The sequence below is a fragment of the Phlebotomus papatasi genome, chromosome 3 (genome assembly GCF_024763615.1).
Source record: "Phlebotomus papatasi isolate M1 chromosome 3, Ppap_2.1, whole genome shotgun sequence".
NCBI lineage: Eukaryota > Metazoa > Arthropoda > Insecta > Diptera > Psychodidae > Phlebotomus > Phlebotomus papatasi.
This window is the reverse complement of record NC_077224.1, coordinates 8,355,150-8,382,280: the sequence shown is the minus strand read 5'-3', so window position 1 is coordinate 8,382,280 and position 27,131 is coordinate 8,355,150. Positions and strand designations below refer to the sequence as shown.

General features: G+C 32.5%; 1 protein-coding gene across 1 annotated transcript in view; it reads left to right on the top strand.

Moving 5' to 3' along the window:
* LOC129806624 (neural-cadherin) overlaps nucleotides 1–27,131 on the top strand; it is a 654,674-nt gene that overhangs the window by 517,518 nt on the left and 110,025 nt on the right. The window contains exon 13 of the mRNA XM_055855343.1: nucleotides 14,627–14,770. Coding sequence (XP_055711318.1) covers nucleotides 14,627–14,770 — 144 coding nt within the window. The remainder of the gene's footprint in view (nucleotides 1–14,626; nucleotides 14,771–27,131) is intronic.

Sequence of the window (27,131 nt, the reverse complement as noted above, 5' to 3'; positions counted from 1 at the left end):
AAAGAGGTGAAATGAAAGAAAAGAGACGTATTTAGAAATAGAGAGAGAAGAATAGCTGTTATGAGTGCCAAAAAACTATTCTTCTCTCTTTATTTCTATATACGTCTCTTTTTTCCATTTCGCCTCTTTTTATATGAAATGTGTAAGTGAGAGTGCAAAAGAGAATGCTCTTCAGTAGGTTAGACAAAGATACCAAATAATTATATATAATAAGAGATTTTATTTTTATAATAATGCACTTTATTTTCAAGAAATTATTGTGAATAAACAAATTAAGATAGAAAATTCAAACCAAAAGAAAATGAAAGAATATTAAATTCTCTAACTTTTAGGCATAGTTATTTGACATATAAAATGCTCTATTAAAGTGGGAAAATTACTAGAAGATGGAAAAAACACAGAAAAATGCACCATTTTAGGTGCCCTTTTTCAAAAATTTTTTAAAAAATACACTTTAATTTCATCGTAGGTGCTTGATATGTTCACAAGAGTTATAGAGGATGAAATTACGCGTCAGTTTAGCTTTATGTGACTACCACCGGATAATTAGAACCGGAGATATGAATTTTTGAATTTTATAAAACATCAAAAAACTAAAAATGCTTTTTCAAAAAAATCTAGAGGTGACCCGGACAAACAGATTGCAGATTTGAGGTCCTTAAATGACCCTCTAACAAGTTTTGGCACTCTCGTCAAAGACACCCACAACGTGTCGCACAGTGTAAACATTTAAATTAGCTACAGGAAGTGCAGCTATCGTTTAAATTTTTCAGAATCGACAGTCGATAGTATCAAAAATAATTTATCATGTCACTTCAGGCTTTGTAAAAATGTAGGAATAACTTTTTAGTTCGTAAAGGGAACTAGTTCGAGGGATATTGGAGAACTGAATAGTTGACTAACGGTAAGAGCCATAAAGCAATCTTTCAGCACTCATAATGATGGTAGGAATTGGGCCTATAAAGGGGATATAGTATTAGGATTGTTGGTTTACGGCTTTTGACTGGGTTGACATGTGTCGAATAGACCCTACGCTCTACACGAACACTTCGTAAGTCCCCTACAAACATTTACGGCCAATTTTATGAAATATTTTTTCTTCAAGGGTAGGGGCTCATAATTTTGGACATGGTGGTTATAAGCGGCAATGTTCTAAGTTTGAAGTGCGATATTTTCAATACCAAATGATTTTTTTTGTTATTCTCTTTTCAGAAGGGTTGTTTTGAAACTTGGCAAGCTGTTTATCGTTTTTGTTTTTATTAAAATTAGTTTTAATACGTTTAAAAATGAATTGATATATAGAGGTAAATTTGACTCAAACTTTGGACACTTTAGTTGTTAAGTTCGACAACTCTGCTATATGGACAGCTAATCCGGCTCAATAGAATGCCCATTATCCTCCATTTCAAGAACCTATCTTACCAAGTCCTCTCCCAAGAAGCAAAAAAAAGAAGAAAAACAGCGAAGATAAATTGTTAGTACTACACCACAGCTATATAAGACCAAAGTAAACACGAAGTTCTGTCATATTTCTCGTAAGCAATTGCTCACACTGAATTTTCAACAAAGCAAGTTCAACTCAAATCATATTCAAAATTTAACGTATTTAGTGTTAAAATCTTCCAAAAAGAACAAATATTTAGATAGAATTCTTTATTCGTCAAATATTATAATAAAAATCTATAATGTTAATCAATTTATTTTTACTGTCCAATTCTACTATCAAAGTGTCCAAATTTAGAAACTGTCCAAAATTATGAGCTTTTACCCTATGTAAGATTAGAGAAAATATTTCACTGCTTCACTTATCCCCTGGCTATTTTATCCTCTCTTCCGCCTAATTCTAAATAGTGGGGGACACCGGGGCAGAATTAGCCACGGATAGTATTGGATAGTGGTATGCTGAAGCATGTCTTAGAAGGAATATTGAAGAAACCACTATTTATTCTAAGTAAACACCTCTCTTCCTATTCATTCCACAAATTATACGCAATGAATAATATCGTGTCCTGGCTAATTCTGGCTCAGTCTCCCCTACTAGTTATGTATCAGATGGAGGCAAAAAGCCATTTTTCCTTTCATTTTCAAAAATTAAAATTTTTACTCTAACATAGTGATAATTTAAAACGAAAATAGATAAGCTTATTTCCCACAAACTTTTGCCAATAATTTTTATTTCTAATTATGAATAATTCAGTCATTCGAATAAACAAACAGATTCAATGCTTTTAAAATTATCTTTTCGAAAAAAAGCAAATGCAATAATATTAAAATTTCATATGATATAATTTTCCATTTATTTTCGAAAAATATTAAAATAAATTAAAAAACCAAAGTTTTGTGAGATTGTCGATTAGTCAATGCAACAAAGAGCTTTCAGATTTAAAAATGTCGGATTTGCAATTGGAGTTGAAAGCTTTTTTCTCTCTGCTTTTTGTTCGTCCACTTATCCGGAAAACCGCCCTCAAATTGTCCAATTCGCACTCAACCAGATGAAAGGGTGAACAGTTTCAGTGTTTACCGATTGGAAAGGTGAATTGAGATATAAACTGAAAATGGAGCAGATCAATTTTTCATGTTTTAGCAGAGATTTTATATCAATTGCAGAGTATTATGTTGGTGGATTGGCCAATTGAGAAGTTCATGCAGTTCCTGTTTTTGAAGCTCTTTCTCGATGCTTTTCCTGTCATTCTGTAAGGAAAAAAAGCACAGGAATTTCCAGTGCTTTGCCAATCCTTTCCACGAGGATGTTTTGACGGGAAAAACCATCGAATGTCGAAGATTTATCGTAATAAAATTCACGTGATTCTCAAGTGTGTAGCGTTAAAAAAAATGGGAGCACTATAAATAACAGGAATTGCTGAAATCTATGAAAATTTTTGGGGGGAAGTGTCTGATGGGTATGGTAAAAAAAACCACGGAAACCTCATTCCAATATCACAAAAAAAGTAGAATGCTGAATGGAATGATCGCACAATCCACGCTATTTTTTTTTATCCAGAAAAGTATGACAGAAATTTATGGAAAAGAGAATCAAAAGCTGCAAAAAATATCATAAACAGCGAGAATATAAGCAATCCAATGGAAATAATTAAACACTCAGTTATTATTAAAATGTATGAATAGGCACAATTTTTGCGTTTACAAATCGTGGATTATTAAATACGATAGGAAGAATTTCACAGAAAATTATTTCAAAAAACCTATTTTAATAGTGCGATATATGGGATTTTTTTCCAAATAAATGAATTGCGGATATAACAAAAAAAAATATACTTCAACAAAGTATCGCTGGGAAGAGAGAGAGAACACAAATTTGAATAAATCGAGGTACGAAAGCCCAATTTATTCAAATATAATACAATGAACAATGAAACATGCTAACAAATAAAAATTTCATTATTTTTAATGAATCCACAAATTAATTGTTATAAACTGATATTCAAAGCATTTTTTTCGCGGTGCTTTTTGAGGACTAATCCGGATTCGTAGGGTTTGCAACAAAAGAACTGTTAGAAAACATAAACAAAACGGATTTACATGCACTATTAGGGATTCAGCTGATTTATTTTATGTAGCGTATGTTTAAAAGCCTTTTCAATATAGTAAAAAGATGACCTAGTTACACAAGAATATATTTTTTCAATTTTTAAAAATCCTTACCTTCGAATGAGCAAGAAAATATCGAGTATTCATTGACACTTTCAATTTTTTTCTTCCGCGAGAGGGCACTGTTTTATCTCGTGAGTGACGCTGCAAACTATTCTGAATTTTTCTGAAAGTAGACTCTCGTTTGTATCCACAGAGTGATACCAAAATGTCATATGGATTAAGGATTAAGTAAGTAGTTTGTGAACTGAAACCCTGACTTGAACAAATCGCCATTTTGCGACTTGTTACTACAGTAGCCTCTCTCCCAATCGGCATATAGGGCAAAATTTCATCCAAATTATCGAAAGATTCGGTCATTAAAGTAATTGTAAGTTCCACAAAAAGCGCTCAATTATAAATAATCACGATAAAACAAGAGGAACTACAGCGAATTTGAGCACATTTGCTTCAAAATAAAACGTGAAAATTGCCAACAAAATTTTTCTCCCAATTGAAAAAGAGTCGATTGAGCGAGAGTCTACTGTAATTACACAATATTATCCAGACGATCCAGGCTGAGAGAAATCCGAAAAAGTTAAAATAACATTCCGGAAATGTTTATTTTACCCTGCAGTATTGATCCAAAATCGGTGTAAATATTATCCTTTTTAGGTGTATTGGGGATTAAAGTTACAAAATAAAGGTGTAAAATTAACATTAAAAAATGTTGATATATTTTTACATTTACACCTAAAAAGTGTTAAAGTTATGAGGAAAAAGCGTTAATCGCACCCTCTTTTTTTTCTCAGTGCAAGCATAACTTAATATGTAAAATTTTGCTAAATATTCAAAATATTAACCGGACATAAAACAACATGGGACTGAAATATTTCTTAGGATTATGTACACTGAGAAAAAAGAGGGTGCGATTAACATTTTTTCTTCATAAATTTAACACTTTTAGGTGTAAAAATATATCAACATTTTTTAATGTTAATTTTACACCCTATTAAGGGTTAAATTAACGTGAAAAAGGATAACTTTAACCCCTAATACATCTAAAAAGGGTAATATTTACACCGATTTTGGATCAATACTGCAGGGTAAAATAAACATTTCCGGAATGTTATTTTAACCTTTTCGGATTTCTCTCAGTGTAGGGATGGGGTTAAAAATTTTATACAAATAAATAATTTTTTAGGTAATTTTTTTGTTAAATGATGCAGATGGTTTAATCACCTGAGAAAGCGCATTCTCACCGTTTGGCTCAGGAGGTCGAACACCACCGATAAGACGGCGGTGGATGCATGCATTGCTTTCTAACAAATTTTTGTATTTACATACTGTATTTTTTGTTTTCAAGGGCAGCACCTGCTCGGAAGAAATAATTTGAAATTGAAAAATAAATTTTGTTAAAATTCGTAGTGTATAAATTCGGGGTTTGATTTCAGGAATATAAATTTTGAATTTTTCCATTTTTTTCTACTAAATTTGCTATTGATTCCAAATTTATTATCCGTTTTGCACAAGTTTGGTAAATTTGGAAAGGTATTGCAATTATCAATTATCTACAATTTTTCTGAATATTCTGGCTCTATGATTAGATATTAAAGGGGACAATAACTAAGAAAGTAAAAGGCCGATTATGCATCTCCTGAATAGAATCAGAATATGCCAAGAAAATCAGAATGTGTCATGTTAACCTGTAATATAGACAATATTTTTCTAAACAGGCTGGCTTTTACCCTAATATCACATTTAATGCCAGTAAAGGCTTTACTTAACAGTAACTGCCAGGTTTATAAGAATAATGTTAAAAAAAAAGCCTCTAACAAAAATGAGAAAAAGAATAAAAGAAAGAACTATTGGTGACATAACTTGATTGTTTCAAAACTTTAAGCAAGAGTCTTGAAAAAAAATCCAGCTACCTGAATCAAAATTTTTTTTTATATATATAGGGGAAAGTGACCATGCTTGATACTGTAAAATGATGTCCAAGGTTTGTGATTTTTTTCTGATTAACACACAAACCGAAGCGAATCTTCCACTATGACAAAAAAATGTCTCACTTATTAGGTTCATAATCCCATCTCAAATAGTTCCTGAAAAACCTTAGATTTTCCTCAAGAAGAAAATGAAAATTCAGTGGCGACTTTTATACAAGTCGGGTCCGGGGCCTTCCTGTATAATAATTGATTCGACAAATCGGAGGCCTATTTTCACTGCAAAAATTTCACCGGATACAAAAAATTGCACATCAATATTTAGACGGAACTCTAATCTATCTGCTTAAATCGTTTGTACGATTAGTTATTAGTTTTAAAATCACTTTTATGTAATTTTTCTAAGCCGTGTTTTTATGACATTAGGGCACTAGCGAAAACCATTTTTTCACTCTGATCCCATGAAAATGTCACTCTGCAACCTTAAAATTCAGGCAACAGGGTTGAAGGCTATGTCAATTGTCGATAAAATTGGCGGATTTCAATAGGTGTAATTATGAAAGAATCACATCTAATAATAGAGTTGCCACAATTAAATTATCATTCATGGACCCTTTTTAAAATATAGGATGGACACAGGTAAAATTTATGAATTTGTCACCACCCACCAAAACAGTGTCCCCAAGTAAAAATATTTTTACATAAATATTAATACTGATGAACCCTCTATGTGCCTATGATAGTAGTTTTCATGAACAGCGACATTAATTAAGAAATACTTATGAAATATCGTGTATCGAAATTAAAGTTTTGGACCTATTTTTGTTTTTTGCTTCGGGAAACTAGGAAAAAAGAGCTAGGATCCTAATTTTTTTAGAAAATGTGAGGCTTAGCACTAGCTATTGAAATATATTGCGATAAGTCATAACTATTGATTAACATAGAAAATAAATAGTTATTATTAAGCTTGGATTGTATCAAGCATGGTCACTTTCCCCTACTTCGATGTACCGGGCTTTTATGGCCATTTTGTACATTATTCAGTTTACAAATTTATTATTTAGATTACAATGTTTCGTGAAAAATGTCGATTCAGACGCTTCAATCAACTGCACCGGGCGGGACTCGAACTCACAACCGTGACAGTCGAGTCAGGGGTCACACCGTGAATTCAAAATAATATCACTGATCTCCTGTTTGTTACTGATCTAGCGGCCAAATAGTGTGAGCTATCGACTTTCAAATTTGGGAGACTCTTTCATAATTCAATCGATTTTCTCTTATTTTTTTTCTTTTTAACTTATATATTTCATACTTAGAAACCATAATTCGGTTTGTTTCGAAAACAGAACAGGGATTTCTTTTAATAAAATTGGATTAAGTACTGACGTGATATGTTAGATATGGGACTCTTCAGTAATAACCAGTAGGTTCCAAGTCACCTAAAAAAGAAAAGCAATTCTCCAATCTTTTTTCTCGAGAGCTTTCGGTTCTGGATATGGTAGATATTCTTCAGGGATCAACTAGGCCCTAACCGAAAATCCTAATTGCTAGTAGAAAGACCTAGTTCGAAGATCGAAAGCTCTGGACAAGATCGAAGAAGTAGTTTTCTTTGTAAATAAAAGGATCAAATTTGGAACAATTTAATACTTTTATTTTTACCAGTGTAAGGAAGCAAATGTGTTTATTCAGTTATTGTTTAAAAATTGATTTATCAAGACATTCTCTAAACTTCTGGAAAAAAACCAGTGTCAGGAATGGAATAAATTGCACATTTTGCTTTCAAAAGGGGTTAGGGGAAGTGCTTATAATTTTGGACAGTCTGCATATAAGCATCGATATCCTAAGTTTGAAGTGCCATATTTTCAATACTAATTGACTTTTCTTGTTACTCTCTTTTCAGAAGGATTGTTTAGAAACTTGGCAAGCTATTTATCATCTCATTTTTACTAAAATTAGTTTTAATACGTTTAAAAATGAATTGATATGTAGAGGTGAATTTGACTCTTATTTTGGACAACTTGGTTATTAATTTTTACAACTTGTCTGTAAATTTGGACAGATAATCCGCCTCAACAGGATGCCCATTGTTCTTCATTTTATGAACCAATCTTACCAAGTCCTCTTCCTGGTCATGTAAGGGAAACGTGGAATGTCACAAGATGCCCAGAAACTTTCCATATCATTCATTAAAGTGAGTTGACTTCGGTACTCCAAGTACGTGCGGATTCGCTCATTCCCTGCCCTTTCCGGGAGCCTTTCAAGGCATTTCTCACTGCATCTCTTTCGTAGAGATGATGCTCCTTCATTTCTCCAGGCATTTGTCCAACCTAGTCATCACAAAAGCTAAAACTTCACGAAATTTCGTGAGAAAAACACCTGTCCAAAATAAGAATCATCACCTCACTGGTGAATGTCTTAAAAAATTTCCCATTTTTCACACGAAAAATATAATTCACAAGGCAAATCTCACTTCAGGTCAAATGTACAAATCATCAGTAACGTGAATCAACACAATATTCAATGAATATTCAATAATATCACTCAAAAACAGCGAACAAACTTTGTTAGTACTTCACCAAAACTAAATAAGACTGAAGTAAGCCACGAAGTTCTGTCATATTTCTCGTAAGCAATTGCTCACACTGAATTTTCAATAAAGCAATTTCAACTCAAATCATATTCAAATTTTAACGTATTTAGTGTTAAAATATTCCAAAAAGAACAAATATTTAGATAGAATTCATTTTTCATCAAATATTGGAATAAAAATCCATCATTTTAATCAATTTATTTTTAGTGTCCAATGTTATCCTCAAAGTGTCCAAAATAAGAAACTGGACAAAATTAGAAGCATTTCCCCTACGTGGCTCACGAAGACAAACATAGCATTTTTTCAATACTTTTTCTGTAGCATAACAGAAAATTATTTCTTTCAGGCTCTTAAGCTTTTAAAAGTACAACATGTAAGTTTTATTTTCTGAATTTTTCACTTATAATTTTTATAAATTCAGCGATTAGTACCTGATTCTCGAAGACCGAATTTGCAAAACTTAACATATACGGTTATTACGATTAGTCATTGGCAGTGGTTTTACTGTCGAGGAATCGAAGAATCACCTTCCGGACGGTCTGGCGTGAGGTATTTGTGAGTTTTCCAAGATTTAATTGATTACAGGATTTTTTAGATAGGTGTACACGATCAGTTCCCTTCTCTTTTCCATTATAATTTCGTATCTCAGTGAAAAATGAACACAATTTGATGAGAGTTTCACCAAAAGAAAGGTAAAATCACGTGTTACAATTTTCACAAACAACGAAAATGTGGAGCTAGTGACATCTGTCATAAACATATCAAATCATTTGGTACAATCTTGTCGTGGACACGCTTTATTTATTTATTTTAAAAAATCCTTTACTCAAATATAAGCTTACCTCTTCTGTAACAAGAAGTATTTTGTTCACTAACTCCTGATAAATCTAATCTAATTCTTTCAGAAAATGTGTCCAAAAATCAAATCTCAACAGCTGAACTTTTTAAATGAAAATTTCAGAAAATGTAGTTTAAAAGTTAGAAAATGTAGGTCGAAAGTTTTGATAAAAATTCGAAGTCTTTCAATTTGAAAAGAAACGAATTCTCTGAGGAACATAAGAAAAACTGTGACAAATATTTCGTAAAAAATTTAGGACGGATTCATTAGGATGTAGTAACCACTTATCGCCAGTTTTAGGAAAAACTGAAATTAATTTAATTATAATTTTTAAACCCTATTATAAAGTAACTTAAATTTAACACAAAGTTGCTTAGATATGTTGTCTATAGATATATCAAACTAATAGTCTCTCAATTTAACGGTGGATTACTTAAAAAAATATATTTTTATTAAAAATAACCACTTCTCGCCACATACTTGATAAGGCCCAAACTCAATTATTCTGGACAATATTATTAAAAAATATATTCAGCGCTGCTTTTTCTTCCTGATATCCTTTTTATTACTCACATTATATTATTTTTCTTCGATATAACTATAGGTGGCGAGAAGTGGGTCACTGGCGAGAAGTGGTGACACCACCCAAAAGAAATATGGGAAGAATTTTGAAGTGTTCGAAGCCTGAAGGCCTTTCCTGTCTTGCTCAAATTCCTTAAAACTTTGTAAGATCAAGGAGGTTCATGAAGGCTATCTTGCAAAAATTTGATGCCTTGCATGATAAAATGTTTTCGAGCTGTGATTTTTTGCCTTGGTTAACTCTATTAAATCACTTATTGAACTCTTAAAGTGTATGTAATCTATCTTCTGTTCCAACTTAAAGATATCGATTATTTAAACTTAAGGCATTTGTAAGAAGTTAAAATCTTGAGAAATCTTTAGCAAATATACATTTTTTATGATTTTCATTATCGATTTCATATCTTCATCGAGAAAGTTCATTTTAGTTCACATTATACATAGGTACTTAGACTTTAATCCCTAGTATTTTATAAAGCTTTTTAAGTGCTAGACACTCCCTTAAAAAAATCCCAAAGGACTCTCGAAAATGTTGATGAATAATGAGTTGTTGGAGCAAATTTGCGTGTCAGTGAATTAAATTTCTTGCCAGGGGTAGTTCTTTCGTTAAGGGCCAAAATGAGAGTGCAAATGAAAGTAGTGAGGTGGGTCTTACAGGGCAGGATGTATATAATTTTGAACATTCATACTCAAAAGTGATGTATAATAAATTTGTGTGGTTTATGCTGTGAAATTGGATGGCATGGTATATTCATAATATGGAGTTTGGCTAGTGTAATTATGAATTGAATGGCAGCAAATTCATCAACATTCACATACACACATTTCTATCCAGGGTTTTCAACTAATAAAATGTACATTTGTGGGAATGATAAGTGGAGGATGGATTTTGTGTATGAAGGCGTCTCCATGTCTCATCAATTCATCATGATGATTTAATGAAGTATAATTATTAGACGGGTCTTTTCTCATCCACCATGCACTTCTCTAACTGGGAAAGTGTAGAGATCGGCTCCCATATAGAGTTGGTATTTTGGTTTTTGGGAGGCAGAGGGTGGTGTGTGGTTTACAGAATATCATGATGTATGGGGTATGTTTTGCCATCCTGGAATTTCCATATCAAAAAGACGCTGGATGATTATGATGAAGAGCGTCAAGTGGATTTCTCATATTTAATGCCATATCCCAATCTTCCCAAAAACTGAAGAGCATCCAACAAACTCCAAAACACCATCCAAAGAGACTTGAAATTAATTGAACACAATTTTGGATACAGAAATTCCTGTCATCATCACTCAATTTCACATGGATTCTCCATCTCTTGGGCTTTGGCCCAGAAAAGAAGAACGTACACAAATTTCCGCATGAGAGATATTCATTGACATGATTTAATTGGAAGACTTTTATCATCCATCTGTAAGTAGATTAACTCGGATTTGGCACTCAATTCTAGATGTCTCGTGCCACCCTCATCATTTTTCACTCTAAGACTCTCTTTTTTGGAGGGATGAGATAAAAATATTCCCTGTAACATTTGCTTCAATGTCTTGAGATAAAAAAAAATAATTTGAAAGGAGAATCAGATCGAAAAATTGAGTTATTTACCATTTCAATAAATTCAGATAGAAAAGTCAAGGAGTAAAGAAGGGGGAGAGGCCTTGCGGATTGCTTGCGATTATGAGTTTGATAAATAATGTCTTGAAATTCGATTACACTGTATTGATCATGATAGAATATGAATCATCATATAGAAGAAATAAGATATAGAATGTATTAATTTTTGTTTTTAATTCAGAAAAACCAAAATCTAGAAAGCCACAATGTCGAAAAGCCAAAATCCCGAAAAGCCAAAATCCGGAAAAACAAAAATCTGGAAAAGCGAAAATCCCGAATGTCAAAATCACGAAAAGCCAAAACCCCGAAAAGCGAAAATCCGGAAAACCAGAATCTCGAATGCCAAAATCCGAAAAGCGAAAATCACGAATGTCAAAATCCCGAAAGCCAAAATCCCGAAAAGCGAAAATCCGGAAAACCAAAATCCCGAATACCAAAATCTGAAAAGCGAAAATCCCGCATGCCAAAATCCCGAAAGGCAAAATCCTGTAAAGCCAAAATCCCGAATACCAAAATCCTGAATACCAAAATCCTAAAATCGAAAATCCCGAATGCCAACATCACGAAAACCAAAATCCCGAAAAGCGAATATCCCAATTACCAAAATCCCGAAAAGCGAAATTCCTGAAAACCAAAATCCTGAATGCCAAAATCTGAAAAGCGAAAATTCCGAATGATAAAATCCCGAATGCCAAAATCCCAGAAGCCAAAATCCCGAAAAGCCAAAATACCGAAAACTAAAATCCACAATCTAAACTTCTTTTCGTTTTACGTCATTTAAGCAAATAATATTCCTTGGGACATGAATAATTGTTTATTATTATGTAATAAAATAAAGAGGGCAAACAATTCTGATCGATACAACCCCTGAATTAAACCATTTAACCACATATTTTTTAATCAAAGCTCAATGAAAAATCAAAAACATATTTTTTTAATTAAAGAAGCATAATTAATCGCCCCTAGTGTGTTATTTTGAATAAATGTGGTTACGAAATTTATTAAAATATACATACATATAGATTATACGGACATTTAATTAGGTACTGATTAAAAAATTAATGATAAACTTAATTAACGATCGCTTCAATTGTTACTAACTTTGTGCAAAATACCTCTATTGAACTTAATGAATGATAGTGAGCACCTTTATGAGTGCATTTTTATCAGACTTGAAGTTTGAATAATTTTCAAAATTCAATAAATTTACAGCAAGTCTTAAAATAAAATCGTATTTACTAACAATTTTAATAAAAATTAGAAATTTAATTGATTCAAAATTAAATGAATCAGTATGGATGTGATATATCAAAAGAATTATATTCCTAATGCAAGATAGAAAACTCGTAAATTTTTATTTGTTCTTTAGGCTCTTTAAAGGGACCCAATTCTTATCTATCTATCTATCTATCTATCTCTTATCTATTATCTATCTTTAAGAATCTTTAAGAAAGAAATCTCTAAGAGAACACACAAAAATTGAAATTAGCCAATATTTATTTTTTTAAATTACAAATTAAGTTCAGTGCCCAAAATTACATACCCTGTGAAATCCCTGACTTTATGACAAATCGAGAAAAGACAAGATTTGACCACTGAGGAAGGCTTGGAGTCTGAGCCGAAAGCTTTGGAAAGAATCCAGAATTTGCTAAGCTGACCCCTTTTTTCTTCGACGTCCACCAGTTCCAATAGTATTATGAAATATGTATTTTTAGATAGCTTTTAATACATTATTTCGATATATTTCAGACGGATAAATTAATTCTCATCATTAACTCAAATCAATCAATCAGAAAACTTGCCATTAGGTTACAGTGCCTTTATGCAAGAACGTATGGAAAAATGAGTATCAAGAGGCCCTTCTTACAGCCTAAGTCGAGAGATGGCTTAGTGAAAAACTGATGGGCATGTAGTCTAATAACTATTTTGATAATAGTTACTTTGGGCAGTCTTTCGGGTTAAGTCGTAGTGTCTCTAGCAAATTTGAAGTTTCGGGGTTATTTTGTCCATTGATCTCCTCTATTCTTCACCGATTCAGAGTATCCCAGACTGTTGATCTGAATAGGATTGCCATCCAATGCGATAATGCGATCCAATGTGCAGAGGATGTAATGAGACTGAGCAGACCTAGGTTCAGGCCAAGGATATAGCCGGCCTGTTTGACGGAGTTTATTCGGAAATAAGGGTGGCATACTCTGTCCCTTGATAGGGTAATTTCAAAGGAAATCCTGCACTGAGAAAAAAAGAGGGTGCGATTAACTTTTTACCACACAACTTTAACATTTTTAGGTGTAAAAATATATCAACATTTTTTAATGTTAATTTTACACCTTTTTAAGAGTAAAATTAACATGAAAAAGGATAATTTTAACCCCTAATACACCTGAAAAGGGTAATATTTACACCGATTTTGGATCAATACTGCAGGGTAAAATAAACATTTCCGGAATGTTATTTTAACTTTTCGGATTTCTCTCAGTGTGGGTTCAGTGGTCAGTTTTACTATTCATTGTTTAGGGACTGTCCCCTTTTTTAAATCTAAATTTATCCCAGACCATTTAGCACCTATAGGTCCATTAACAGAGGGAATCAGAAGCATATCATGTACAACGTGTATAGTTATCCTTCAAACCTTCACTTGAGGATTGCAATGTGTGGAATTTAGATTTCTAAGTATTAAATGAGGTATATCGAATGTTCCTGTCCTGCAATTTCAAGCAATAGAAGCTGCAATCAAAGCGAAAACATTGAAAAATTCCACAGAAAAACTTTCATTAAATTTAATTGGTCGTGTTGTTTAATGAAAATAGAAGTGAACATGAAAGTTTAAAAATGTAATTTGATTTTATTCCATACCGTTTTTTTGCACTTCTTGTTTTTCTCACAATCTCATGGCGATCTTCTAATTAACCCAGATAGAGCTTTTTTTCTCAGTGCCATATGAACTTTCTCGGCGGCAACTTCTGGGGAAAAAAAGCTGCTCTATCTCTCTTTTGGAAATTTCTTGTTGCTTCAGCGTCTTGGATGATATTTAGTGGATTGAGCTTTCTGGGGTGTGGAAGCTCAAGTGGGAGGGATGAGGAAATTTTGCGAAGCACGCAAACAACTTTTGCAAGTCAACAGGGTGAGAGACACTGAAAGCTCGTCTGGAACAAAGGAAATGAATCACTGGGTTCTTTTACATTAATTTAATACCCATCTCCAAACGAGAAATTTGAGGTTGACAAGAATACTCAGGAGGAGATTTTCTATGTTGAGAATTGGGAAGAAAACTTACATCAGAAAAACACACACTCTGTCTCACTCAAGAGCTTTCTATTTTGGGGAAGTATTTTTGGTGGAAAGGCAAAGTTGCACAAAAGAAGTTTACCGGGAATACTCCAATGGCAATCTCAATATCTCTTTCATATTGAATAATTCAATTGACTAATGAAATTTTCTACCTCTTGTTCGACTTTTTTCTTACAGTGACAAAGTTTATTCGGATTGGAATTGCTGATAAGAACGACAACCCACCATACTTCGATAAAGCCCTCTACGAGGCAGAAGTGGATGAAAATGAAGACATTCAGCATACCGTCCTCACTGTTACCGCCAAAGATCACGATGAATGTAAGTTGAATAATTTATTTTTGCATTGTACTCTTTGAAATTGATTGCGACTACCGCCGACTTACCAATAACCTGGCCTCCTCTGGAAAACGATAGTAAACCTACTGTATTGTCCGAATGGTCCGAATCTTTACTCGCGTGACCCATGCAATCAAAAAGTATTTCAGACTTCAATATTACAAGAAGAAACTCTGCAATAAATGTTTAATATTAATATTTCCCCAAACTTTTAACAATTTTCCATCCTATCAAATGCAAGCCAAAACGTACAAAGTTAGGCATTTCCTTTGAAATTGCAGTGTTCATCCTTTCTTGTAATATCATCTGAAAGTTTTTTTTCTTCTCGAACTTCAAAGCTCATTAAGTCTTACAGAGAACAGTTTCTCCAAATAAAACTTCAAGAACAGTGCATTAAAAGTTTATTCGATAAAAAGCTTCTTTGAAGAGAAAACTACACGAAAGTCTTCTAATCAACTTTTTATTTGAAAACTTCCATTTAGAATTTTTGTAATCACTCTCTCTTGTCCCATGTGAATTGCTTGATTAATTGAGCAGCAAGAAAAAAACACAACGTTGACTTAACAGAAAATTGTAATTAGGGCAAAAGCTTCTGGAACAGACACTTTTTTCTTGACACACGCTTAACTCGTATTTATCCTTGTTAATACTTCTGGCAAAACTGATTTTAATTTCACTAAAAAAAAGAGGGCAACAAGTAATTTTTTTTCTACATTGTGTCGGTTTGATAAAAAGAGCGCGCTGAGTATTTTAGTAGCACTTCAGACTTTAAAAAAGAAATCCTCATTGAATTGTCATGAGCAGATTAAATAAAACACAGGTAAACAGGAAAGATTTCATGAATATAAGAACAATTGGATTTGAGAGTAAAAATCTCAAATTTAAAACTTATATAGGGGAAATGTGTCAAATTTCGGCTAGCTTCTAATTTCGGCCACTTTGAGTGTAATTTCGGCCATGGAAATAAATTAATTAAAATTATGTATGTTATCTTCGAATAGTCAATGAATTAATTTTGCTTTTAAATATTTATTCATTTTAGGATGTATTAACACAAAGACTGTTAAATTTTAGGTATAATCTGAATTTAAATTGGGCTGTAAAAACTCAATGTGGAAAGAGTCTTATAAAAAATGTGACAGATCTATTGTGTTTCTAGCAGTCTTGTGATTTGTGGTGATGTTCAAAGGGTTTTCCTTCGGTGTTTTTCATTAAAATTTATTAGTTTTCATTAAAGATTGTTTCTGTTTATATTAATAGTGAATCAATCTTTAAATTTCGAGTAAAATTTCCCAGCTGCATCCTGTATTTCGCGTAAAAAAGTAGATACTTTGTGAGCGTCTTCCCGGTGAGGTAGTGTTGCCTATTCCGGCAACATCTTGTGCTTTCCTAAATTTCATATTCATTTTATGTTTTTTTTTTCAATTTCTGAGTTGCACAATGTCCAGAGAAAAAACCATCCTTTCTATGAAAAAGATGATGTGGAAAAGGCCTTGAAAGAGTTCAGGAAGGGCAAATTGCTACGGGAATCTGCGCGTAAATTTGAGATGCTACTCTTCAGGTCTTCAGGACAAATTACACGAAAGATCTCAGGGTTTGTGGGTCATATAAACGTATTAATCTAAATATTAAACTCGTTCCGTATGACGTTTTGAAATTTTCTATCCGTTGCGTCCAAAAGGTGGTCACAAACAAGGTGTCCGGAATTACACTCAAAGTGGCCGGAATACTACCCAAAGCGATGTCTACATTTTTATTAATTTTTCAATATTTTAGGAAGTGATTTAAAGAAAACAAAGATGATAAACTACTTTTCAAGGTTCCACACAACCTTTTCGAGAAGGAAGTAACAAAAAATATCAATATGAATTAGAAATATTGCATTTAAAATTTAGGACTTCGGTACTTATATGCAACTATGCCGAAATTTGACACACTTACCCTATCTTGAATTAATAAGAAAATTATTATTCTGCGAAAAAAAATGGAATAAGCAAAGGACCAATGCATAGTGCATATAAATTCGAGCTTTTCATAATGGTTTACGACTACAACATTACTGGTTCAATGCCTAAATCGCCCAATTATTTAAACTTTATCAAAGGAGTAATGTTAATAAATAAGCTTTCTTGAGCTTATGCTATCTGCAAAAATTTATTTAAGCTTTTGCATAAGCTTGATATGAAATAATTTGATGAATATCTCAGAAAAGGCCACAGGTAAAGCTTTATACCCTTTGCTCAAAGCTCTCCCTGGCACTGCATTAAGAGCTTTACCTTAAGATATCAATACCTTTACCTAAGGAATATTTTCTTTCAGTCTAACCCTCTATAAAACAGTTTCACCCTACTGCACACTAGAATATTTCGAAGCTTTTCTTTGCATTTTACAGTTTACATCACTCGTAAGATAATCCCGAATTACGAATAAAGATTTGCGATTTATGAAATATGAAAAATCTCCTGAATGTTTATGTCGAGGGAAAAAGTTGGAGAAGTACCAAAAGTAAATCTCAGTCTGAAACGTGCCAGATGATAAAATGATAGCTCGAATTGAAAAAAAAGTAGATAAATTATGAGAGTAAACAGATATTTTTCACGATTCTGTGGAAAATTTTTAAATACTTATCACCATAAAAAGAGAGGGAAAAAGTACTTGAGGATTGGTTCTTTTATATGCCGCGAAAAGACAAAATGCTGTGGTTTTTGTTTGTGTTCCAAGTAAAAAGATTAAAAGAGATTGTGCTCCATCAAAAGAAAGTTCTTATGGACCATTCAATTAAATGACTGGAATAAAGTATTTTGCGGAAAATATTACCTCTTTTTCGTTTTTATGTATCTTTTGTTAATTTTTCAAAGACGAAGTGTCCTGAATAAGAAACAATAAAATAGTAAAGCAAGTGTACTAAATTTCGGCCAGCTTGCAATTTCGGTCAGGTCTTTCGTTCCTCAAATTTCCATAACTTTTAAATAATTCCGGAACCGCAAGGAACTATGAGAATCATGGTGGCTGGAATATTACCCAAAACTATGTCTATGTTTTTTTGTTTAAAAGAATTAACAAATAAGATCAATTAAACATATTATTCTTTAAACTTGAGTCATATCAAAATCATGATGATTTTACAAAAAAAAAAATGGCAAAGCGCCACAGGTTTTTGGAATGTTCGAACTCTCGAGATCGAGCACTCCGTAGATAATCTCGACGTCCTGGGTCCTGTATTAATCAATTACCCATTACCCGTGCATAGGAACTCGGAGCTTGATGCTTCCCATTCCTTGGTTTAATTAAGACTGACTTCCTCTCCCCACGAACACCCTGTGACAACACCATTCTAGAGAGAGAAAGTGCCTCACGATTTTGGTTGTTTTCTGATTTAATACTGACTTAAATAACTCCATACATCATAAAAGCATCCCAAATTCGAAAAATGGTAAAAAAAAAAACCGTATTTTAGAACGTTTTGGCATGAGCTACATGTTACAGTCATCCGGACATCTAAAGAAGTAAATTCGAGAAAGATAAGCAATATGAGGATACTTTATCGATTCAATCTTTCCGTACAGAAGTTGTTTCTTGCTTAGACTTTCTTACTTCTTAATACTTTTGCAAGGCAGCGGAAGTTACATCCTGTTTGAATTTCGAAATGCTCAAGTGTCAAAATGTGACGGTTTTCACATTTTTGTGAGGAAAAAAAAAAACAGAACAGCGATGCTTACTGTTCTTGCCCCAGTATATAATCACTCCATAATCACTGAGTTACTCTTTTGCCAGCTTTTTAGTGTGATATTTGATAAATTTTCCCAATCTTGTTCGAAAATTTAGTATGCAAATTCGAAATTGAATTTGAATTCTTCGAACTTTAACGACTTTTTGTGCAAATACAGTTTCATTTACTTTTTATCCAAGACACTATTGGAGAATCAAAATCTACTTCTCTTTAGGCTCATTTCCGATTTCAAAACCATTCCAAAAAATGCAAATACAACCAAATCGGTTGAAAAATAGACTCTTTAGCATGGTTAAACTCTGACTTTAAAAGAATCCGTTTTCGAAATAAACCAAAAACATGGTTTTAGAGGGGATGGAGGGGATGAGGGGGAAAAGAAAAAAGTCTGAAGATATTGTTTATTTTTTATTGAGGGTCACCAAAAACCGTATGGTGATATCTCTTACGATTTAAGCTTCTAGTCGATGACAAGTTGATTGTCAAATTGTTGAAGTTGACGAATTGTATACGTTTCTGTCTTTAACTTTGTACAGTAAAATCCTGAGGTATCACATAATAAATATTCCAGCGAGCACAGTTATTACATGAAAAAACAGCGTTCTTACTTATATACGTATAATTTCCATTGAGAACCTTAGAAACATACAAACCCACCACTTTCCTCTAAAAATTACATAAACTCAAAATGTAACCGGTTTACATTAAGTTGATTGCATGTTTTGACCATTTTGAATTAGTTTTTTAAATCAGGCAAGAAACTTTTGACGAATCAAAAATGATCAACTTTTGGAAAACAATAATTTTTTATATGAAATAATTTTTTTTAAATATATAAATAAGATCTACAGATTACGGGTAACTAATTTGCAAAAAGAAAAATTCGAAAAAGTAACTTTTTCTATCATTTTTTGCACCTGGTTTCCCAAAATACATGAGGCAACAAAATTTTGACACCTGAATATTCTGAGTGGTCGTTGATTCAGCTGATTTGAAACCGATAAGCATTTTGCGCTCGCTGGCATCCCATACAACATTTTTTTCGAATTTTGTCTTTAAAAAAGATTAATAAATTTTGAAAGATTTCAAATAATAAGCGAATAATTTTATTTTCTTACAAGTTTATGAATTTAAATTAAAAAATATGAACAGATGTAGGGTAAGTGTGCCAAATTTCGGCACATTTGCATGCAAGCGCCAAAGTCTCAAGTTTGAAATGTAATATCTTTAATGGAAATAGATTTTTTTTATTTCTTCTACTTAAGGAGTGTTGCTTAGAACCTTGTAGACAGTTTATCATCTTTATTTACTCTAAAATCATTCTTAAATAATTTTAAAATGAATAAAAATGTAGACATAGCTTTGGTGCCCTATTTCGGCCACCTTCATTCTCATAGTTCCTTGGCCTTCGGGAATTCTTCCAATGTCTTTTTCACGTCATCTCTTTTATCGAAGCTACATTTTTTTTTATTCTTTTGCATTGTATAATCTCTAGAGTATGTAAAATCTAAAAGTTCATGGAAATTCTAGAAACAAAAAAGTTGCCGAAATTGCAAGCTGGCCGGAATTTGGCACACTTACCCTATAATACCTCTAAATCTTGGTATAAATTTTTGGCAAATAATTGGTCTTTTAAGGATTTGTACACACTTCATTCAAACACTTCATATTTTCCCATATTCTTTTAATGAATATATCCAAATATAAGGTAAGGTGCCCTCAAGTCGACCGGTTCCTCAATTCGACCGGTAGAGTTATTTATTCAATTTATTTATATTTGCACTAATATTTGGTGTATGATCTAACATTAATAGGTAAATTATTCCATATACGAATCAGTGACAATTTTATAGAAATTCGTGTCGAGGAACCGGTCGACTAGAGGGAACTTTACCTTATGGCATATTTTTAGCTGGTTTTAAGTCACATATTTCCTGTAAAAAATAGGTAAAAATCCAGGGGCCCATCAAGCCTAATAAAAAGTGAAGCTATTTTTCACTTTTCCTTGTAAAAATTTTGCAGCTATTGCACCGCGACTTAAACAAACTTGCTCGTAGTTCTTGTATAATTTTTGGCGAACATTATGAAATATGTATTTTTAGATAGCTTTTAATGTACGATTTCGAAATATATCAGACTGATAAGTCAATTCTGTTTAGAAAAAAACTTGCCAATAGTCTTGAGTGCCTCTATGCAAAAACGTATGGAAAAATGAGATGTCGAGAGGCCCCTGTAAAAATCATTGAAAGAATACATGAGAAATATGAAGTCTTCGAAGGTAGAGTGTATGCGAAACTTGAAAGCCTTACTCTGTATTTTGAATAACATGAGCTTTTCTTGTTAAGTAATATATTTCAACATTTGTATATACTTTAAATATCCCAATTCTCCTCTCAATTTTTTTTTATACCTGTGTAGACTTCTATGCACTTTGTATTGAGTTTATTTGGTACTGAAATTTGCTCAATACGGGTTTTCTGTCAGAAAAAAAATGAGCTTTTTGAGCCAAAAATGTATAAAGGAGATATTTTATCTATATCTCCATCAATTACACTTCCTGCAGTACATTTCAGGAATTTCAATGGTCTTTTCAGGGGAGTAGCCTCAATACTTTCTTCCACCCACAAATCAGAAGTGAAGATCAGAACATTGAACCTTTTTTGGCATCATTTATCAAGTGAATGGGATTTTAATTGGGCCGATGAAATTCATTTGAAGACGAATAGGAATAATGCCAAGAGATTGTGTCTTGTAGTAATCAGCAATGTTTTTCGTTGGGGTTTAAAATTGCAAAAAGGAAATCCTTTTTAAGTCCAATTGGAAGGAGGGAAAAAGCTCAGCAGAAGCTTTGAAAACTCATATTTGTCTGTCTTTCTCTTTCGAAGTATATGGAAATAATAAATGGATCAAATGAATGAGATGTGTAGAGAGCTTTTATTCTTTTCGAAAGCACAACATTTCTTCTATATACGCATTTTATTTATTTGGTAGAGATGAGTTTGAGGGGGTGATGATGGAGGAGTGAGAAAATAGAGTAACAAGGGGTTTGAGAACATAAAATATTTGTTCTCACTTGAAAAACCAATTTTATTTGTAAACATTTCCAACTCGATATAAATTCACGAGACATGAATTCTTAAAATTTTTCCTTTACCAATTCGACACCAAAAAGCTCAACACTTCACGTACCTTACCTACTTTTTCCCATAAGGAACAGCTTTTTTTTTCTACAACTTTATGCTCTCTCGAGAAAAAAATACCTTTCCACTTCATTGTGAGTATTTGCAAAAGAGAAGCTCTCACTTATTTGTACTTCCGCCTTACCACGGAGTAGAAGGTGGGAGGTATGTTTATGATGTTGGCACATACACAAGAATTTGTTTTCTTTTTGTCCCAACAGCACCACAGAATATTGGTACAAAGTGAGAGATAGTTTGTCGATCCCAGGAATGAATTTTCTAGTCCCTGCTATCACAGAATCAGGAGAAAAAAAATGTCAACCATCCTATTCCTCTTGTCGAATATCACGCATATTCAGCTCTATAAACAGAAAAGCTTTCACTATCGTGATTAACTTTTGCACAAGGCTTTTTTTTTTTGCTCACTACACGAGGAAAAAAATTGACGAGAACGAGATAGATGTGCTTGTGAATTTTTTACTTCTATAACTTTTTTTTTCAAGCCAATCCGGTCAATCTCTGACGATGTAGAAAATACAGCATCCCACAGAGGGTTGTTCATTGCGGTACCATTTAACCTCTTTGTTTGCCATATTTTTGCTGACACCATCCTATGTTTATCCAAAGCTTCGGCAAAAGTTCAATGGAACAAAAGTTGTGTCTATTTATTTATTTATTTTTTCAAAGTGAGGAAATTCTGTTAATTTTTCCTCTTTGATTTCAAACATCTATGTAGAGACACATTTTTCTATCATATTTTTCACTAAAATGGCTCTGGGGAAACATTTTTTCTTCGTTATTAAAAAAAATGAAAAAATACATTTTTCAAAGCTCTGCCTACAGATCAGTTCAATGTAAACAGGCTGTATGGCTTCTATTTTGCAAAAAGGGAATAAAATATGAAAGGATTTTTTTCTAATATTGAATAATTTGAAGCACGTAAATACAACTCAGAAATTCTCTCCAAAACACTTTAATTTAAAAATCTAGATTCTAAAATACGGAATAAAAATTCTATCATGCAATTTTAATGAATAGCGAGAAATATTGCAACATCTTGCAACTTTTGTAGGAAAGTTGAGAATACTCCAAAATGATGCATTTAATAAGATTATAGAAGTTTAAATATAGCATGGTGGGGTAACTGGATCGTTTTCCGAAGAGTACTACTTAAACGCTTGTTTTTGGACTGATGAAATTCTTTTTTACTTCTTCTAAATCCATAGAATTATTCACTGTTTCATTCAGAAACATAATATAAAAACAATTATCAAAAATATTTTAAAAAAATTATAAAATAATGATAATACTGAAATAAGTCAGCATGTACTAACTGGGTCGCCTTTTCGCTAATTCACTTTTAATTAAACCTTTGGATTTAAAATACTTTTTCCACAAAGGAAAAACAATAAATGTTTTCAATCAACTTAGCTGTCATTAGCGAAAATATCACTGCTAGAAAATTTTTAGTGAAGAACCCAGCTGGCACAAGATTGAAATGAGTCGATTACACTCACTTATTTAATGGATAAAAATATTATTTTTGCTTTTTCTCAAATTTGAATAGTTATATTATGTTACGAGTTATATTTTGTTGTACGAGATAATTAGTTTTGTATCTTAAATAACAATTATTTATTTAAGATATAATCACGTCATCGTGTAACGGTAAAAACTATCAATTATAACTGAATAAAATATAATCACTATACAATATCAACTTTAAAACTACTGATCATAGACTTGTCATTTCTTTTCCATTTTCATTTAAGACTTGCTTAAATATTTTCCTCAAATGAGTAATTTGTTACCCTCAACGATTCAGTCAGATTTCCTGTGACTCGTACACTTTTATTACGTATGAAGATAATGCAACGACTGTTTTGCGTTAGAGGACACAATATTAATGAACAAAATTTCCTTCCCGATCTGAAATTCTCAAGGGAAAGCTGTGAAATTAAAGAAAATAAAAAAAAATAGTAAATTTATTGCTTTTCCCATTGTATCGTAGAAAAAACTTATGGATTTCAGATTTTTGTTGCGTGTATTGAAAGAATACATCACTTTAACAAAATTGTGAACAAATATCAGCACACAAATGTTTTTTGCATAATTTCATCATTGAAATGGGTTTTGTGTCGCCAATTTTCTATAATTCTCCACGCCATAACTTTCTTTTTGTCTCCATAGAATAAAATTAACATATTAACTATAACTCGAATAAATAAAAAAAAATATAGAAAAAAACACGTTTTTACATATTTTTGTGATTATATTCTTATTATGTCGTACATTATGTATACATTGCAGATTTCTTTGATCAAAAATAGCACTTCACAATAAACAATGTGAAACACTGAAATGATATGCATTTTATGGACTTTTTCTGCACGCTGAACACTCCTTCTGCAATTTAATTTCACGACAGAAGATCAGGAAGTTGTTGTAATGCTTGTATTTTCGCTACACTGCAATTAAGGAAACAAAATATTAGCTCTCACGAATAAAGTATTAGTTCACTATTTTTCTATCAATTGTCCTTACTTTGTCAAATTTGACCTCTTCTATGTGTGTACTCGACTTTACTGTACACGCTGGTGCACTTCAAAACTTTAGCTTATAATAAGCATCACTTTTTTCACAAGTTTTCACTCAGAAATGAATATCTGCTTGACGAACAAAGCAGAATTTGACAATCTGGCAGCGTCATACAAAAAGAACACAAGTTGTATATAACTTGTGTCTTATATGGAACAAATGTAACTGAAATATATCAGAACATGATGTTCATACAATTTCACGACATTATATGAACATAAAAACAAGATTATGTAAGATAAATATACTTTCGATATTTCCGACATAGATTTACACATTTTCACTCAAATATAGATCATATTATGACATGTTCATGGATCTAAAAATATTTAGTCGTCATTTTAAAGAAAAATACCAATATATTAACTGGAATTTATCAAATAAAATGTATTATTCTTATTAAAAGAAAATAAGTGATTTTTTCTAGGTATTTTTCAGTTAAGTTATTTTTCTGGTATACAACGCATATAATTTTTAGATATTATACTTCCATCACGTTCATGCATTATATTTTTTAGAAATAGATCGACTATATTTAAAATATGTTGGTTACATTTGAGACATACATTATTTGGATATCAAATACCCCTTGGGGCAGTAACCAGCTATGACTGATTATTTTTAAGAATTTGAGCTCAGATTTCGAACAATTTCCGGCTAATTCATAAGGTGATTCCGACCACATTATTATGTCATGGCGATGTGTTTTGGTTACATGAGTATGTTACGAACAATATTTGTAAAGACGTACAAATTGTTACGAGCTCGTGAATAGGTTACACGAGTCACGACCACTTCATAAATTAATTCTGGAACTCACAAACATTTACAGAATATTTGGAAAAAATATTTTTTTGCCTATCTTTTGGAAATAATGAGTAAACTAAATTGGTCAGGAATTGAACAGACTGAACGAAATACAGTAGACTATCACTCAATTGGCTCTTTTTCAATCGGGCGCTAAATTTTATTGACAATTTTCACGTTTAATTTTAAACAAATTTGTTCAAATTTGTTGTACACTGAGAGAAATCTGAAAAGGTCAAAATAACATTCCGAAAATGTTAATTTTACCCTGCAGTATTGATCCGAACACGGTGTAAATATTACCCTTTTTAGGTGTATTACGGGTTAAAGTTAACCTTCTTTTATGTTGATTTTACCCTAAAAGGTGTAAAATTAACATTAAAAAATGTTGATATAATTTTACACCCAAAAAGTGTTAAAGTTATGATGAAAAAAAGTTAATCGCATCCTCTTTTTTTTCTCAGTGTAGTTCCTCTTGTTTTATCGTGATTCTTTATATTTATGCGTCTTTTAGGGAATTTACAATGATTTTGATTCAAATCTTTTGATAATTTGGGTGACATTTTGCCCCATATGCCCGATTGAGAGAGAGTCTCCTGTACTGCATTATTTTAAAACTTCTGCAATTTATCAAAATTTGTAATGAGTAGCCCTTCTTAAAATCCTGATTGAGATCTTTAATGAAATTTTCATACTACCTTTTCTATTCCTGGTGCCAGAATATGCTAAGGCACATGGATTTGAAGATGAAGTAGATTGGTGTTTGGTAGGGCTGTGTCTATTTGTTTTTGTGGTGTCTCATAGTAAACAAATAGGTTACAGGAGGGGTTGTGTTGAATTACAAAAAGGGAAAATCGGAGCACATGTGTGGAAGAGGATTATCGCTTTGTTTACCGTGCTATCATCAAAGTTCAGGCATCATTTTGGGTTTTGAGTTGAGTTAGACCTCATGGAAAAAGCCCCCGTGAAATGATACGATGAGATAAACAATTTTCATACAAATTAAGCTAGAGTCACATACATCCTATGCCCCCTTCCAAAAAGACCGGACCAAAAACCACTGAGGCGTGCGTGCTTTGAGCTTTTATTGCAGATATGTTGGGGATTTTATCCGGAGGTTTGGGGTGGTGGAACAGAGAATTTTTATGCGTTTCTGGTGATCAAGCCCTGAGTTATTTGTCCTTTCCATGTCGCGTGATGTTCTTCCTCCCTCGTGGATTTATACCATTGTTTGTCATTGACGCAATTTAAGGGTTAATTTGGTGGAAAATTTGATTTTTTTTGCTGATACTAAATCGATTTATTGGCTATTGCCCTGAATTATGTTTTCTATCCTCTTCTTGTTTTTCTCTCAGTTTCCTTGCAAAAATTTCCAGGATGATAAAATTGTCGCAAAGAACAATTTCTATCCCCCATCTTGTCTAGCTTTTTGCAATTTTCCACTTGATGAAAAGTTTAAGTAGAATTTTGCGCCCTTTCCTCCTCTGCCATTATCGCTGAGTAGCTCTTCCTCCATCCATAAAACCCTTCCCCCCCCCCCAGAAAAGACTGTCCGAAAAGCATCCCAGCAATATTCATCTCTCTGGCCAGAGCACTTTGAGGTCCTATTCATTAAGTGGATGTGCCATAAGTTGTAAATACATAGCAACCACAAACAAAATGTGAGGGAGCTTTTGCAGAAAAAGCACACAATTCAACCCTAGTGAAACAATTTGTTTTTCACTAAATTATTATGTTATTCCAGAATGCTTTTCACTCGTGACAAAATTTCTCTACCTATTTTCCACTAGACTAAATTTTATACTAAAAGAGTCACTTTAAATGGACTCTCTATATAAATGGAAAATTGTGTCAAACAAACAAATCCACATTCTCTGACTTTTCTGCTTCCAATGCACAAAAATTCAACTGACACTTATTTATTAAGACAAATCACTTCCCCTAATGTAGCTCAATGACAAATAGAAATGTTTGCTGAAAGTTCTAAAAGAAAATCAAACAGCTTTAAGATGCCCGAAGACAATTAAAGCAA